We start from the raw sequence: 16,748 nt of genomic DNA on the forward strand, positions 1-16,748 counted from the left end.
AATAACCTAGTCTGATACGTTTTTCATGTTTAAGTTCCAAACTTTTCCAGATTACATATAGCCGAGATCTTTTATCAAATTTATAAAGCAGGAAAAAAATAAAACTTAAGTTTATTCAACAGACTTTAGAGTATTCTGCAAAAAAAAAACAGAATAATGATCTTCTGTACCCACTTTACCCGGAAAAATATATTCCAGGGAAGCCCTCATTCCTACTAGAGTATTTATAAGACTTGCAATGTTTAAACTTGGGATACTTAACATTTCTGACTGATCACACTTTTTGGACACACCATGTAGGAAAAGCTTTGCCCAGGGGATCTGAACAAACTGCAAGAACTTACAATCCAGAGCTGAAGTTTTGAGAGGGTTAAAGTTCTTTGTTTTTACAGTTTCTGTAGACGTAAGAAATAATGCAGCAAGCAGACAAGCAGGTAAGACGGTATGATGAAACAGATTGATGCATGGTTAGAAAGATGGACAGAAATACAGGTGGATAGATGAATGGCTTGATGGACATACAGATGTCTGCACAAATAAATAGAGCAGATTGGGGTAAAGGTGAGGAAAAACAAATAGATTAACTGATTGTGAGATAATATTTTGCTTGTTAAATTCGAAGTCCCTAGAGCCAGCTTCAGCTGAGTATCAGATGGTCTTGTTCACGAATGAAGGGAAGATGGAGGGGGAGATAAACAGGCGGATTGATGCGTCTGCTGTGAAGCGTTCCTACCCTCATCTATGGTCATTCCTGTCCTGATCTTTGGGTCATGACAAAACGAGATCCCGGATACAAGCGACTGAAATGGGTTTTCTCCGTAGTTTGTCTGGGCTCTCCCTTAGAGATAGGGTCAGGAGCTCAGTCATCCGGAGTCTCAGAGTAGAGCTGCTGCTCCTCAACGTCGAGAGGAACCTGTTGAGATGTCTAGGGCATCTGGTTAGGATGCCTCCCTGGTGAGATGTTCCAGACACGTCCCACCGGCAGGAGACCCAGACGGAGAACTAGGACAACCAGCAACTTGGGCCAAGTCCTCCCTCGGCTGGGCTCCCTACTGAAGCTGCTACCCCTGGGACCCGACCCCAGATAAGTGCAAGATTGATGGATGGATAGAACTTTTTTTGTCCCATATGTGTTCTATATTTGATTAGTTCTGGCAAGAGTTGCAGTGGCTGCATCTTTCATTTTTATTCACGTTTTGATAAAAAAAAATTTGTAAAAGGGAAACAGGAAAATTATTACTTTCTTTTAATTATAAGAAAATCTAGCCTCATTAGTAGCAAAATAACATACAGCAAACATACAATAATTAGTGTAGCTGTTTAATGTTATACACAGTATTTAAGGGATTATTTCTATACTCAAAAGAAAAAAAGCACATCAATTCAAAAAGCCTTTCAGTTGTAAATCTCATTAAAATTGACGTGAAGTCACAAAGAATTAACTTCCAGGATCTCCTTTCAAACCTTAAGTACAAAGAACAACAAAATTCTGGCACTTCTAGCAACTGAAAAATAAAATTAAAGTACAAAATCATGAAAAAAAAAATCCTGGGATGCACTACAGTAATAAATCTGTACAAGGAAACACTAATGTTACAATTAAAAAAAAGGACAAAAAACTAAAAGTGTGCAGTATATGGCATTGTGCAACACAGCAGCCTGCAGTTAGGGAAAAATAATAAGAGATTAATTTAGACACTACCATGCTGAACAATGAAAGAAATTCACAGAAAGCATAATACGAATACAAGGTATATAAAGCTACATGGACATACCTCTTCAAACTATTTCATGACCAGCACCGACATATGCAGGAATATTCTGTATGTTAATGGGAAAAAAACAGCTGACAGTCATAAAGTATATTTTCTACTTAAAGGTTTCACAGATAAAAGGCTTTCCAACTGCTTTAAACTGAATCTGCAATCACTAAAACTGCCAATATACTAAAAAAAAAATATTAATAGCGACACACAATACTTTGTTTTATGTTTTTGCTTTTTATGACATAAAAACCTGTTCTAGCAGCAATAAAAAGTCAAAAATGGGAAAAACAAATGCTTCACAGTTTGTAATGACAGGTGCAAAACATATTCGAATGACAAAGCTATCATTCAATGTGATTCTCAGAGCAGGAGAGGATGTGAGGGACAATAAAAGGTGCAACAGATTTTACGTTAAATTTTTTAAAGATTCTTTTTTTTTTGCCACGTGATCAACTCTAGTGATCTCCAAAATGAAGTGTATGTAAACATGTTAGTTATAACCTCAAATAACCAGAAATCTTATCAGCTGATTCGTAACAATAACATACCTGGCAGAGATTTTTGCCTTCATAATACTGCTGGTGAATACTGATACTGAAAAACAGGTCCCAATGTCCGAGCAGGAAAGTCTAGCTATTTCACCAGTATAAGGATAAAATGAAGCCCTGCTTTTATTACAGGAATAATCAGTCCAACATGAGTGCATTTCAAGAAATCCGAACATGATACAAAAAGTACAATAATTGCTACTATAATTAAGTTTAAAAAGTGAAACTCCGAAGTTACATAGATTCTTTTGACATATTTCAAGCCTTAAATTGTTTAAATTGCTTAAATTGTAGCCTTAAAATGTTCCACTGTTTGCATTTTAAGATTACTCCTCCTGTCAAGGTATATTGAGATGCAAATTTCATTTTCCAGTAAAACTTGAAACCTGTATAGATTTAAAAAAAAGCACCAATACCCATTTAAATGACCTTGGTGTCACCATGCTTGATTGGGAAGCAAACAGGCCTACCCTACTGTAACCTCACTCAGAATCCATGGGGTAATTATAGTGAAAGTTGACCCAAGAAAATGACAATATACATAAACAAAACATTACTCTGTGTGCAATCTATCTCAGTCTATGTAACTTGTAAGTTTCACTTTTTTAACTGATTTGGTAGGATTAGTGAACTTTTTTGAATACATTGTAACTTTTTGACATGCACTTGTTCATCCTGATTCAGTGAGTTTTCTACTGAAGGGACACTGAAGAGAGAGGGAGAGAAAAAAAAAGTGCACATCAGATACTTTCCTGTGCGCACCAGTTAGTTTCTCGTGCGCACCAGATACTTTCTTGAATGATTGCATGAGTGTTTCTGACGACCATGTTCACTAAAGTGGATGAGCATGAACTAATTAAGCTATATTTTCAGTTTGGGCTACCATGCAAAGACATTGCTGCATTGCTTGCAAGACGTCACCATTGTGTTTTGTCAAAAATTCAAGTCCTATGGTCTATTTCGGCACAAAGGATACATTAAACCTTTATAACGTTGTGACATTCATTCAAACGCAACAGCAAAAGACTTGTCCACAGACCGGATATAGATGGATGTTCACAAAATGTCTGTAAAATGGATTACAGTTTAAAAAAGAAGATGTCCGTCTGACATGAGAAAGTATTTGATGTGCACGAGAACTATAACTGGTACACACAAGAATGTTTTGTTTGTTTTTTCTCTCTCTCTTCATTGTCCCTTTAGGGGCTCAGTAGGATTCTAATGATAGCACTTTAAAAAATAAAACTAAGTAGCTCCTTTGTAATGCTTATAAAAGGCATGGGAAAAAAACATGAGCAAACTAAGCATTGGCTTTATGCCATCTTAGTAGGACGGAGGCATTGGGGCTCAGCCATCTACGCTCTACAGTCAGTGGCTACGGAGTTACCGAGGCCAGGCAGCTGAGCTTCCTTTAATTGAGACTGCAGCAGTTCAAATAACTGATGGTTTTACCCTCGCCGGGCATCGGGGCAGTGTCATTGTTGTCGAGCTTGTTCTGCTTGGCTTCTCGAATGAGTTCGCACGCCAGGTCGAGGAAGAGTTTCTCGACGTTGTCAGACTCTTTGGCCGATGTCTCCAGATACAGCATGCTCTGCGCCTGAGCGAAGTCTTCAGCCCGCTGCCTGAGAACCTCTCTCTTGTCTGCCAGATCTATTTTATTACCTTAAAGAGAATGAGCAGAAAATAAATACAAAAATCATCCAGCCTACATGTTATTGTGAGCAGCACCCTATCAGGGCTGTGTGTAATGAAAAGATGAGCATTGAGGTGTGTGTGTGTGTGCTTGTGAGTGGGGGATGAAGACTGAGTGGGAGGGCTTTATTCTAGAAAAATAGTCGCTCTTCTGAGAAATTACATTTCCTAGAAATCACCAAGACAAAGACAATATTCAGCACAGATTACTAATGTAAAATATATAGTTCTTTCAGGACAAAGGTTATTTCTGGTCAAGAGATAATATATATTATTAGCACCATGATGAATCTAACTTCATTTTTTTTATAATAAGGGCAAAACACAGAAGGCTCTGTAAGATCAAAACTAAGAGAAATAAAAATAAAAGCAAATACAGGTGCTGGTCATAAAATTAGAATATCATGAAAAAGTAGATTGATTTCAGTAATTCCATTTAAAAAGTGAAACTTGTATATTATATTCATACATTACATACAAACTCATATATTTCAGATGTTTATTTTGTTTAATTTTGATGATTACAAATGACAACAAATGAAAATCTCAAATTCATCATATCAGAAAATTAGAATATTGTGAAAAGGTTCAAAATTGATGGCCCCTGGTGCCACACTCTAATCAGCTAATTAACTCAAACCACCTGCAAAAGCCTTTAAATGGTCTTTCAGTCTAGTTCTATAGGCTACACAATCATGGGGAAGACTGCTGACTTGACAGTTGTCCAAAAGACGACCATCGACACCTTGCACAAGGAGGGCAAGACACAAAAGGTCATCGCTAAAGAGGCTGGCTGTTCACAGAGCTCAGTGTCCAAGCACATTAATAGAGAGGCGAAGGGAAGGAAAAGATGTGGTCGAAAAAAGTGTACAAGCAAGAGAGATAACCGCACCCTGGAGAGGATTGTGAAACAAAACCCCTTCAAAAATGTGGGGGAGATTCACAAAGAGTGGACTGCAGCTGGAGTGAGTGCTTCAAGAACCACCACACACAGACGTATGAAAGACATGGGTTTCTGCTGTCGCATTCCTTGTGTCAAGCCACTCTTGAACCACAGACAGCGTCAGAAGCGTCTTGCCTGGGCTAAAGAGAAACAGGACTGGACTGCTGGTGAGTGGTCCAAAGTCATGTTCTCTGATGAAAGTAAATTTTGCATTTCCTTTGGAAATCAAGGTCCCAGAGTCTGGAGGAAAAGAAGAGAGGCACTTCATCCACGTTGCTTGAAGTCCAGTGTAAAGTTTCCACAGTCAGTGATGGTTTGGGGTGCCATGTCATCTGCTGGTGTTGGTCCATTGTGTTTTCTGAGGTCCAGGGTCAACGCAGCCACATACCAGGAAGTTTTAGAGCACTTCATGCTTCCTGCAGCTGACCAACTTTTTGGAGATGCAGATTTCATTTTCCAACAGGACTTGGCACCTGCACACAGTGCCAAAGCTACCAGTACCTGGTTGAAGGACCATGGTATCCCTGTTCTTAATTGGCCAGCAAACTCTCCTGACCTTAACCCCATAGAAAATCTATGGGGTATTGTGAAGAAGAAGATGCAATACACCAGACCCAACAATTCAGAAGAGCTAAAAGCCACTATTAGAGCAACCTGGGCTATCATAACACCTGAGCAGTGCCACAGACTGATCGACTCCATGCCACGCCGCATTGCTGCAGTAATACAGGCCAAAGGAGGCCCAACTAAATACTGAGTGCTGTACATGCTCATACTTTTCATGTTCATACTTTTCAGTTGGCCAACATTTCTATAAATCCTTTGTTTTTATTGGTCTTCAGTAATATTCTAATTTTCTGATATGATGAATTTGAGATTTTCATTTGTTGTCATTTGTAATCATCAAAATTAAACAAAATAAACATCTGAAATATATGAGTTTGTATGTAATGTATGAATATAATATACAAGTTTCACTTTTTAAATGGAATTACTGAAATCAATCTACTTTTTCATGATATTCTAATTTTATGACCAGCACCTGTAGATTACTTCAATGTTGCCTGAATTTGAGTCAATGCCTGAATTTATATTCTGGATATTCTGGAAATACATATAGAAAAAAATATTTAGATCAACTGAATCCTAAAAAATGATAAATGCATTGAATATTTTAAAAAGAGCATATTTACATAAAGTTATCTTTAATTCTTTTTTTATTAATTGGTATTTATTTATCTATTTGTTGGAATACATAATAGGAACTAGTGACCTTTATTTTTAAAAGTATCCAGGCAAAGGTACATGGGCCAGGACTAAGATTTCCATAAATTGGTTGCATGCACCACTGCAATTAGGGTAGGTAGGGTTAGGGTTAGGGTAGGGTTACTCCTTTCATTGTATTTTTTTGTCAGTTTTTGGCCCTCCATAAACGTCAGTTAACCTATTTTAAAATGTATGTATTTTAAATAAATATACATCTTTAGTAAACAGTAGACCATGTATTACTACCTGTCATTTTTAAACCAAATTAGCCTCAAATAGGCTACGTTCCCACTGCAGGCCTTGTTGCTCAATTCCGATTTTTTTGTGAAATCTGATTTTTTTGCATTGCCGTTCACATCTCAAAATATATGCAACTTGTATGTGATCTCCTGTGTGAACTGCATTCAAACAACCTAAGTGTCCCGCATGCGCAGTAGAGGACGCAATGACGTCACAAGCAAGCATGCTCTGTGTTTATGGAAGTAAGCATGGATGGTAGTGCTGGAGAACATCTAGGGATCTTTCCCAAAATTAAAAACTCTATCTTTCCAAGATGGTTAAACATAAATACTACTCTCCGCATTATCGTCCACTATTGTTGTTCTTGCCGTTTCTGCGTAGCAAGATGCAGAAGAGTGACAACTGTCGCGTATTAATGGCGTTCAGGTCGGATGGATGCGACCTGGCCGTTTAGACACAGGTCGCATTTGAAAAGATCAGATTCGTATCGAATTCAGGACCACATAGCCAAGCGGCCTGGGTCGCATTGGAAAAAATCGGATCTGTGTTGTTCAGACTGTCATGAAAAGATCAGATCCAGGTCGCAGATGGGAAAAAAAATAAATCGTATTTAGGTCACTTCAGGCTGTGGTATGAACGTAGCCATAGATTTAGAACTGAACGAAGGAGAGCCATTTAGTGTAGTTTTTTGTGTTGATGCTTCTCTGTTTATTACCTGACTTCCATGTCAGCTGTTTAATACTTTCCTAAGCTGATTCCTGCTGCAGTGCTCCTAGGAAGGTGACCAATAGAACACAAACTTTGGGCTGTTTGTTTCCATAGACAGGTAGCATTGGCTAATGTCTGGAAGGTTCACTGCTGTAGAAACCAGAGCTTTACTCCCCTTTTTACATTGCTTTAAAACCACAGCCCTGCGGCATTAGCTTAGCATGTAGTGTCACTCTGCATTTTGTTTGTTTTTCTTGTTAATCTGCATTATAGGGAATGTTTCCCCAAACCAAATTCTTTTCTTTTGTCTTGTTAATAAAAGGGTTTGTTTTTTTTGCTTTTAGTTTTGATTTTCATGAACATGTTTGCACACTTTAAAACACCAAGCAGCATTATTACGGTGTGGTGAAGCTGCACGGAGCGGAGGGGCTGACATGCTAAGCTTTCATGAACTTTGGAAACTCTCCACCTTTTCAACACTGATTTCAACAGAGGTTACAAGGCTGGCAAAGTTAGAGAAAGCATTAAAATAGCATTAAAAGCGATAAAATAATTTGGACTTTAGATCATTTCATGCATTTACCGTTGTCTAAAGCAAGCTAACAAACTAACAAGAAGCTAATGGTGACTCCATGGTACCCGATGCTAACAGTTGGTTATAAAGCTAAAATATGTATTTCACTACTCGAATAAACACTAAAAATAATGTTTCTGTGTTTCATGTACTCAATGCATATGATTGCCAAAATATGACCAAAGAGCAAACTTTAAATGAGTTCTCTTATGTCTGCTAGCTATTAGCTAACCTAGCTAAAGAAGCTAGGAGGTTTTTACCTTAACTATTTTGACAGGAACAATCACAGAAGGTTAAGAATCCATTAAAGAAAAAGTTACTGGTTATTATTTCTGATTAAACAAATTGTTTTTAAAAACACTATTTTACCAAATAATTTCGTATTTAACTCTTGTATTTGCATCATGAATTTGTTTGAACACATTCCTATTGCTCTAAATTAGTTAAAAGCTAATTTGACTACATTCCAAACTGTCAAATATAAAATCCATACCAAACTGTGATATTACATCAATTTATTGATTTTAGTTTTCAACCAGTTGTAGTTCCTTTCGTTTCGTGTACGTAGTGGCTTAGTTGAGTTTCACTAGTTTGGTAAAGTTTATATATTTTTTTACTGAAATATGTTTGACATTTAGTTAAATTATTTTTAATAATACATTCTTATAATTTCAGTAGAGTTTGATGTGAATTTATTCCATATTTGTGCAGAGTTTAACCATGATTTGAGCTCGATCCAAGCTTTTCATTTGCCAGACACAGACCGCATATGGCAGTCTGAAAGGTTGATGATTAAATAACAGTGTGGGCACTGAATATTAATATTACATAACAGAGATATTGATTATGTTGACAACCCAAATAACCACTCAAGATCCACTGAAATTATATTTAGTAGGAGGTTGCTCACAGTTATTTGGATAAGATTATAGTTCCCAAATTTGTCAGAATTTGACAAGACTAATCTAAACCATAAGGACTTTACAGCCAAAATAAAATAATATGGGGTTCTACATTCAGGTAATACAAGACAAACAGCTTAGTGTTTGCCCCAATTTCTCTACTAGAGATTGCAGGAAAGAAAACAAATAACAAAAAAACATTTTTTTTTTTTAAAGTTGAAGTAAGGTTACGAATAGCTTGTGTAGTCAGTAATAAATTATTAAATGGAAATTTGAGGTCATTTTTTTACAGGGGCCCTTCAAATATTTGGTGCACTGCAGACGATACAACCTATCTTGTTTATAAAGCAGAAAGCAGGACTTTCTTACCGACTAATATAGTCACCACTTGGTTGTTGGCATACTGTTCAATCTCCTTCAGCCACTCTGGAAGGCACCTGAAGGAGTCCTCACAAGTAATGTCATAAGTAAGAATGAGGGCATTGGCACTACGGTAGTAACTCTGAGTAATGGAGCGAAATCTCTCCTGTCCCGCGGTATCCCATATCTGCAACTGTGAAACAGAGCAAACGACACAGAATCACTGGCCAGCTTTAAAGAAATCCTTATGTGAACGCTCTTTTTGTAGCTTGTGTTTACCTTGACCTTCTCCCCATTGATTTCCACTGTTTTAATCATGAAATCCACTCCAATAGTAGCCCCTTGTCCAGGTGGGAAAAGCCCCTATAATTTGAGTACATATTTAGAATGAAAACATTCCCAGACATGTTTTTGATAAGATCTACAAAAACCGTGGTTATATACAAACCTGAGTAAAGCGCCGGACAAGACATGTCTTTCCAACTCCAGCATTTCCTATGAGAACTATTTTGAACAGGTAGTCATAATCTTCCATGCTCATAATAACCTATAGAGAAATCATAGAATTCAGAAGACGAAGTTATAAAATGTTGGTGAATAAAGTGGCTTTCATATGTAATCATGATTCTTAACATTTTCTGCTATTACAACAACAAAGTTCCTTGCGCTTTAATAGGACTTTAGGTGATACACCGTGGCAAATAAGGAAACATCTGACTATATGCGAGAATTTCAATTTTGACAGACAGGTCAATGCAGTTCTGATTAGTTGGCAACATTTGAGGCTAATTAGCATTTTAAGGCTCCTTAAGGCACCTTAAAGAGTACTTTTTATAGAATTTAACCAGGTGAGACAAAAACTTTTCCACTTGATGAGTTCTGGATAGGGCATATTGACAGATTAAAAAGTTTTTTTTATCTTGCATGCAAACTGTTTACATATTTTTTATTTATTTTGGTATAATTGCTGCTTAAGGTGGGTTGCTCAATCAGTTAAAGGCGTGTTTTAGGAGATTATTCCATTACTAAATTAGTTGATGATTATTTAAATAATTGATTATTACGATTAATTGTTTCCGCCCTGATTATCATCCTTGTTCAACTTTGAGTTTTAAAGATCAAATATTCCTGGTGTTTCCTATAGGACTAGACCTGTGACTTGGGGAGACATGATTATTTGTTGCTGTTTGTTTTTATTTATTTTTTTATATAAATTGTTTGTTTTTTTATTACATTTTATTTATCTTGTATAAATTCTATGTATTAAAACGATTTATAAAAAAAAAAAAAAAAACGTTTTGACCAAATGTTTGATCAGATCTAAAAAGGTGTGGCATGCAGTTATGAGCATTTAACAGTGACAGTAAAATATCCTGCATGCAATCTAAAACCATTAACAGATGCATTTAAAGCAGACACACTGTTGCTTGCTCACACTGTTACATCCTAGTTTACATTTTACATTCATTAATAGCCCATGCGTTCATCTAATATAAACATCATCGTGTCGTGGAGTTTATTTTTCTTTCACCACCTCCATATCCAAGCCCCGTGACCTGCAGTGCATGTTTTATCTCATTTAACGTTATAATCCTTATCAAAGATGATTAATCTGCAGGCTGAGTTGATACCTAATAGAGCTAAGCTAGCAGCAGTTGCTAATACTAGCAAAGCTACTGTGACATTCTAGCCATTTTGGCAGCTATTTGCAGTTACAGAGGAGAAAAATCACAGCCTAGCAGCGCATCAATGCACAAAATAATAAGATAGTTTTTTAAATTACAACTATTTCCACTCACCAATCAACACGGGGATATCCCCGGACTTAGAACTACTTGGTATGCATAGGTTCGGGTCTTCAAATAGGCAAAGCAGCCGCTGCTGAGCAGGGCATAATTCCCCCGGCTGAAGGCTGTGTCCAAGGCAGCTCAGTAGCAACAGCAGCAGCCTTTCTGATCAAGGAGGGAGGAGGAGGAAGAGGAGTAGGAGGAGGAGGAGAGGGGATTTCACTCAATGATGTCATTAGCTTTACATCCACTCTCGGACTGCTAATCAACCAAGTTCAACTCCACTGTATTTATATAGTATATTATTAATATAAACTATTTACCTTATATAGTGTAAAACATTCTATACGTTTATGTTTTACCTTATCACAAAAGCATACTGTTTTAATAGTTATCAGTGGCCAGTATTTAGGCGAATGTTGGGGTTTTTTGGCTTTTGGTCTTTGTTGCTAGGAAACCCGTAAAACTGTACGCGGACGCGTCCGCCATATTGTGGGTGGCACGTACTCGGCCAATAAACAAAGCTGAGAGGCTTTGGAACAGACAAAGGAAGCAACTTTTCCTGCACAATAAATTGTAGATTTTTTTTTTATATTCAGAATGTATTCTGGTTTTGATACCAATAATGTTCATAAATTAGAGAGATTAATATATATATATATATATATATATATATATATATATATATATATATATATATATATATATATATATATATATATATATATATATATATATATATATATATATATATATATATATATATATATATATATATATATATATATCAAGAATATGTGAATCTAATATACCAAAAATACTTAATCGAATATTGTTTATTTATTTAAAGCAATCATAACTGAAATTTAGTCTAGCTTGAATTTATCTTTATAAGAAATAATTTAAGGAGTGGATGTGTAACCCTTCAATCTTTTAAAGATGTTTATTATTTTAATGTAATTACTTTGTATTATCAAGAATTCAGGGAAGGAAATAAATAGGGATAGAATTTTTCTTCTTTTTAAGTATATGAATTTATATATAGTCATTCTACATATTTCCCTTGTTTCTAATAAAAAAAATAAATAAATAAAATGCGTTTCATGATATGGAACCTTAACAGCCCTCATTTGTTTTACCCGGTAGGTTTGCTCACTTGCACGACTTGTCCTTGATTTCCTACGGGGAGGTGATAGCTGCGGACTGAGGACTGCACAGGCGCTAGATCAACGAAATACTTGCACATATCAGCGTTAAATTGTCACCATGGTGTTTGTTCCAGACGAGGGGAAGTCGCTCGCCCCTCCGGGAATAGTGAACAGGAACTCGGTGTGGTTGTCCGGTGTCGGCTGGGTCTCCGCGATGCTCCATAATGCTCTCAACCAAAGGCCGCCAATGAGAGCAGGTTAGCATTGCTGGTACTCTGTAAGAATAGTAAACAGATGATTAATTTTTCTACTTAGTATTAACTTTGCAATTTTCTTTGCCAGTTTTAGAGTGTAAATTAATTATGTCGTTTTATTTGTTTATATTTTCTGTGTATGTGGTCTTTTGATTTCAATCACTTCAGATTCCTTCATATTTACGTCCCCTTTTTGTTTCTGTTGTTCTGTTTTGTACAAATATTTCAAAATATTTAGCTGTTTATTTCAGTGATAATGAAGATATTATTGAGAAACTCTCCCTTTTGTCACTCAGTTTTTTTGTATGTTTAAGAAAGTAAAAAGTCACCAGAAACTTTTTGGCTCATATGTTGCATATTTTAGTATAGTTTAAGGAATGGCAAAATAATCAGATAAAATGTCATTTTCATTTGGGGCTGAAACGATTAATCGGATTAATCTTGATTAATTGATTATTGAAATAATCGTCCGCTAATTTAGTAATCGATTAATCGTTACCTGAAGAATAGAAACTCTAAAACATGCCTTTAGCTGACAGAGCAACCAACTTAGAGCAGCAATTATACCAAGTTTGAAAAAAATATATATAAAATGTTTGTGATACATGTTAAATCCACTATGGAGTGTAAACTAAAGCAAACATGTGAACACAAAGCAACTTTTGTAGAACTTTTTTGATGACAAAAAGAAAATGTCCAACTCTCTAGTAAAAAAAATTATATGCCAAACTAGTCTAGTTTTGTTCTGATAAACAAAACGGATATTAGTGAAATTTGCAGATTGGGATTCCCAATCAGACCATTATAATTCCAACCTCCTGTTGATAGACAGCAGCCATTGAATAAACATAATCTTGATCACGTTTTGCCCTTTTGTTTTCCCCTTCTTACCTTTATTTGTTATCAGCTAAACAAATAGCTTCCTACCCATGTACTACTCAAATCAATAAAGGCGATTATATTTGTCCTTACTCTTTAGGTGTCCATCGGCAGTTCCTTCTGGCTACTATTGGCTGGTTCATTGGTTATCATGTCACGAAATATGAAAACTACATCTATGCCAAGCTGGACCGAGACATGAATCAGTATGTTAAGCTCCACCCAGAGAGATTTGAATCGAAAGGTTAGTCATGTTTTTGCCTTTTCTCATTTGTCATAAAGGTTTGTTAGAAAATGTGTTTATAATTGCCACTGACACATCTATGTGGATTTGAATCTATGTCATGCTTTGTGGCTATAGATAGTAATGCACTGATTTTTATTGTGTCCTAATTTTTTTGTCACTTTGGATAAATGTTTAGTAATGCTTAAACATGAAAGTTATTATTTTTTCTGTTGTGTTGGAACCTGGGGTCCGTTTCATGAAGCAGGTTTGATAAATTCAGATTCAAATCTGCAACTCTAAATTAATCTAACCAAAAGTCGGGAACTCTGAGTGTTCAGTTTGACAACAGCTGCTATCAATAAGTTCAATTGATTTTTAACGGTACACTATGCAACCGGTGTTGATTTTCCAGCGAGGCTCCCCCCAGAGGGCGAAAGTAAAAGTGCACTGTCGTAAATATGCACAGCTGTTCTCCTGGTTTCTCCGTCAAGCCAGGCGCGGTTGTTTTGAGCTTAGCAGACAGGCGAACGCAGCTGGCGCGACAGAAGCAGCGAGTTTACATGCAAAGTCAATGGTTGATGCGCGTCAAGGCGCAGCAAAAGGTCTGGCGGCGCGTTTTGAGCAGCTGAAGCAGCGCGTCGGGCGCGTTTAATCATCTGACGCAGGGAGAGAGACACAGCGCTGATGATCACTCCTCTTAAACAGTTTATTGACGCCTAAATTAACTTAAAATGCAGAAATCTGCCGGCAGAATATGTTGGCTTTTATGATCCTGCTGCCTGCAGTTTGGATTATTTAGATGAAAAACATCTACCAGCTGCCGCCGTGAACCGCGAGGAGGCGACCCAGCCAGAGGCTGCTGATGAAGGGATTCCTTCTGTCGGCGCACCGCTGGTATGTGGGGGTCTGAGCAGCTCCGACAGAAAAAATATTGAAGGCAGGATAATAATCTGAATGAACTGACGGCACTGATTACGTTTTCAGGTGTATTTTCTCACTTAAACACATATTAAAACTACTTTATTCCCACTGATCACAGCAAATATAGCTGCAAGGCAGAGAAAGGATAGTGAAGCTCCGCCCAACGCGCGTCAGACACACTTTTGCACCGCGCGGCTGAAGCAGCTTTGCTGCTCTGGCTGTCAGAACTAACTGGTACAAGCAGCAAAAATGAAGCAGCAGACGCGATTTTGCTGCGTCCGATGTGAATGTAGCATAACTGCACAAAGATCGCCACTGTGCTAGCAACGAGAATGCTTTTAACTGGGGGCGTGTAGCAGTTCTCGCCGTAAAGCAAGACTGACTCTCACGAGACTTCTAAGCCTGTGGGTGCGGGTCGGTGCTCCTGCAGTTGCAAGTGCGGTATTTCCCTCACAGACCACCAGGGCGGCCGAGAATACCTTTGTTCAACCTGAAATGACTCATTTAATCATCCATAACGTTATGGAACACATTAATTAACTGAAAAATGTTGCATAGTGTGCCTTTAACTCGGTCCATTCAGAGTTAAGTGCATGCACAACAAGTGTGAAAAGCTATTATCAGTGGAGCACCAATTCGAAGAGTCACCATGGCAACAGGAAGTGCGGATTTCACCCCACTGGAACTAGAGATTTTAATGCAGAAATGCAAAAAAATAACTAAAGGAGAGTGTGTTTAAAAGACAGAGGAAAAGCACTACAGCTACAAAGGAGAGGAAGGTGGCAAAGGAAAAGATTGTTGCTCAAGTTAATGTGTAATTTTATGTGAAGTGGGCTATGGCAGTGAAGTCTTCTGGCAGCAGGTGAGGATAAAAAAATAAAAACTTTCTTATTCATAGAACCCGTGGATCATCTCATGCGTCCCTCCTAATGTCGATTCAGTTTTCGTTTACGCAGTAAAGTCGCTGTTTGCTGCAGCGCCTCGGATGTTGCCATCACAATAAATGGTTGTTATAAGCAGCTATCAGTACCATAGAATGCCCACAGACTGTGCCAGTAGGCTTATTAGGTTGGTATCATCAAGTGAATCCTAATCTTAACACTAAAGTAATTCCCTTTCCTCCGTGGAATTATTGAATCTAAATATTTGTAATCTCAAAATAATTTCAGTAGTTCTTCATGTACTGTAAATATAACTAAATAAAAATAAAATGATCTGCATCTTGCTCATATTAAACAAACCAAAAACAACTGATCTCATGCCCTGTCAACTGAGTTGTAGAATCCTCTCCCTAGAAATATTAAATTCTCTGTGAAAAAGCTTATCATTCTTCAAAATAAGATCCTCGTCAAATAGACATGCAATGTTTGTTTTTAAAACCTAATATGTCTAACAGACCTTGTGAAATATATATATATATATATATAATTTTATTTATTTTTTTTATGCACAAAACTACAACAAAAATCTGAGGAGAGCAAGGACCGAGGACCATCTGAGTTTAGTGAAGAAAACCTGCTAATGACCAGGTTAGCTCTGGGGAGAATCTTACTCCAGTGACTAAAACAGAGGCTGAGGAAACCCTTTGTGAATCGGAAAAATCAGTTTTCCTGTTTTCAGGTTTAGACAACTTGGTTTTCAGTAAACCTGCTTCATGAAACGGACCCCTGTACTTTAGAAAAAAGTCCTGTCAATCTAAAGTTCTCTCTTTTTGTATTTTTATTTCATCAGAAAAAAAGACCTTTGCTGAGATTGTGGAGCCGTTCCATCCTGTGCGCTAAGTCTGAGTGGCTACCATGGCAACAAAAGGAAGGAAAAGGACCGACTCTTTTATTTGGCAGCCTTTTTGTGAAATCAGTCATATAATGATTGCGTTATAGAGATGTAAATAATAAAAGAAATCTACCAAAATTAAATTCACCTGATATACTGTTCAAAAGATGCTGCTTTAAGCTTTGTTATTACAATGATTATAACAGTTTTGAAGATTTCGATAAGATTTGCTCTCTGCATTTAACCCATCCCTCAAGAATGGGTTAACGGCTGAGGAACTTACAGCCTTCTCAACACACAAGCACCCTGCAAGGCCATCACTTCCCCATTGGTCTTTGCAGTCTTTTTTTAAGGAGTTCTTTATTCACTTTTGGGGGAGGTGCATCAGTAGTTCCTTTATGGAAAAATGTGAAAGTATGACCCGTTGATGAAGCTTTTGTCCCAATCAATCAACAGACAAACTGATTTGAATAGGAATTGCACCGATCATTTGACCGAAGATTAAGCGCTTAATTTGAACTTAATCTGCCTCAATGGTTCATCTGCAGGTCAAATATTAAAATGACATTTTAAAAATTTGAAGTGCTTCAAAATTAGGAATGTCTAATAATTTGATAAAAAATGGATTAAGGTTTTTTTTGTAATGCATAAGCAAGTAATAGACTTAAGACTGCTATGCTATAAAAGTGATTGTCTTTATAGCAGGGGTCACCAACCTTTTTAAGGCTGAGGGCTACTTCATGGCTACTGAGTCATAGGAA

At 37.0% G+C, this 16,748-nt stretch overlaps 2 protein-coding genes across 2 annotated transcripts; one reads left to right on the plus strand and one right to left on the minus strand.

Moving 5' to 3' along the window:
- Positions 1–2,622: 2,622 nt before the first annotated feature.
- Positions 2,623–10,964, minus strand: rab30 (RAB30, member RAS oncogene family). Its single transcript, XM_038294438.1, has 5 exons — positions 10,799–10,964; positions 9,448–9,546; positions 9,279–9,362; positions 9,009–9,192; positions 2,623–3,976 (listed from the first exon to the last, which is right to left on the minus strand). The coding sequence occupies exons 2-5, from the start codon at positions 9,538–9,540 to the stop codon at positions 3,726–3,728; spliced, it is 612 nt and encodes a 203-aa protein (XP_038150366.1). The 5' UTR covers positions 9,541–9,546; positions 10,799–10,964; the 3' UTR covers positions 2,623–3,725.
- A 971-nt stretch (positions 10,965–11,935) lies between these two features.
- ndufc2 (NADH:ubiquinone oxidoreductase subunit C2) lies at positions 11,936–16,130 on the plus strand. Its single transcript, XM_038294436.1, has 3 exons — positions 11,936–12,191; positions 13,168–13,311; positions 15,946–16,130. The coding sequence occupies exons 1-3, from the start codon at positions 12,053–12,055 to the stop codon at positions 15,993–15,995; spliced, it is 333 nt and encodes a 110-aa protein (XP_038150364.1). The 5' UTR covers positions 11,936–12,052; the 3' UTR covers positions 15,996–16,130.
- Positions 16,131–16,748: the final 618 nt, after the last annotated feature.

This window comes from Cyprinodon tularosa, unplaced genomic scaffold (assembly GCF_016077235.1).
Source record: "Cyprinodon tularosa strain WSP-4 unplaced genomic scaffold, ASM1607723v1 ctg34, whole genome shotgun sequence".
NCBI classification, from domain to species: domain Eukaryota; kingdom Metazoa; phylum Chordata; class Actinopteri; order Cyprinodontiformes; family Cyprinodontidae; genus Cyprinodon; species Cyprinodon tularosa.

What these genes read in the sequence shown, in the direction of transcription:
- ndufc2 (XM_038294436.1), top strand. Translation starts at nt 12,053, where the DNA reads ATGGTGTTTGTTCCAGACGAGGGGAAGTCGCTCGCCCCTCCGGGAATA. An exon ending in AAGGCCGCCAATGAGAGCAG is followed by an intron (nt 12,192 to 13,167) that starts GTTAGCATTGCT and finishes CTTACTCTTTAG; the next exon opens with GTGTCCATCGGCAGTTCCTT. An exon ending in AGAGAGATTTGAATCGAAAG is followed by an intron (nt 13,312 to 15,945) that starts GTTAGTCATGTT and finishes TTATTTCATCAG; the next exon opens with AAAAAAAGACCTTTGCTGAG.
- rab30 (XM_038294438.1), bottom strand. Translation starts at nt 9,540, where the DNA reads ATGAGCATGGAAGATTATGACTACCTGTTCAAAATAGTTCTCATAGGA. An exon ending in TCAATGGGGAGAAGGTCAAG is followed by an intron (nt 9,193 to 9,278) that starts GTAAACACAAGC and finishes TCTGTTTCACAG; the next exon opens with TTGCAGATATGGGATACCGC. An exon ending in AGTGGTGACTATATTAGTCG is followed by an intron (nt 3,977 to 9,008) that starts GTAAGAAAGTCC and finishes ATTCTCTTTAAG; the next exon opens with GTAATAAAATAGATCTGGCA.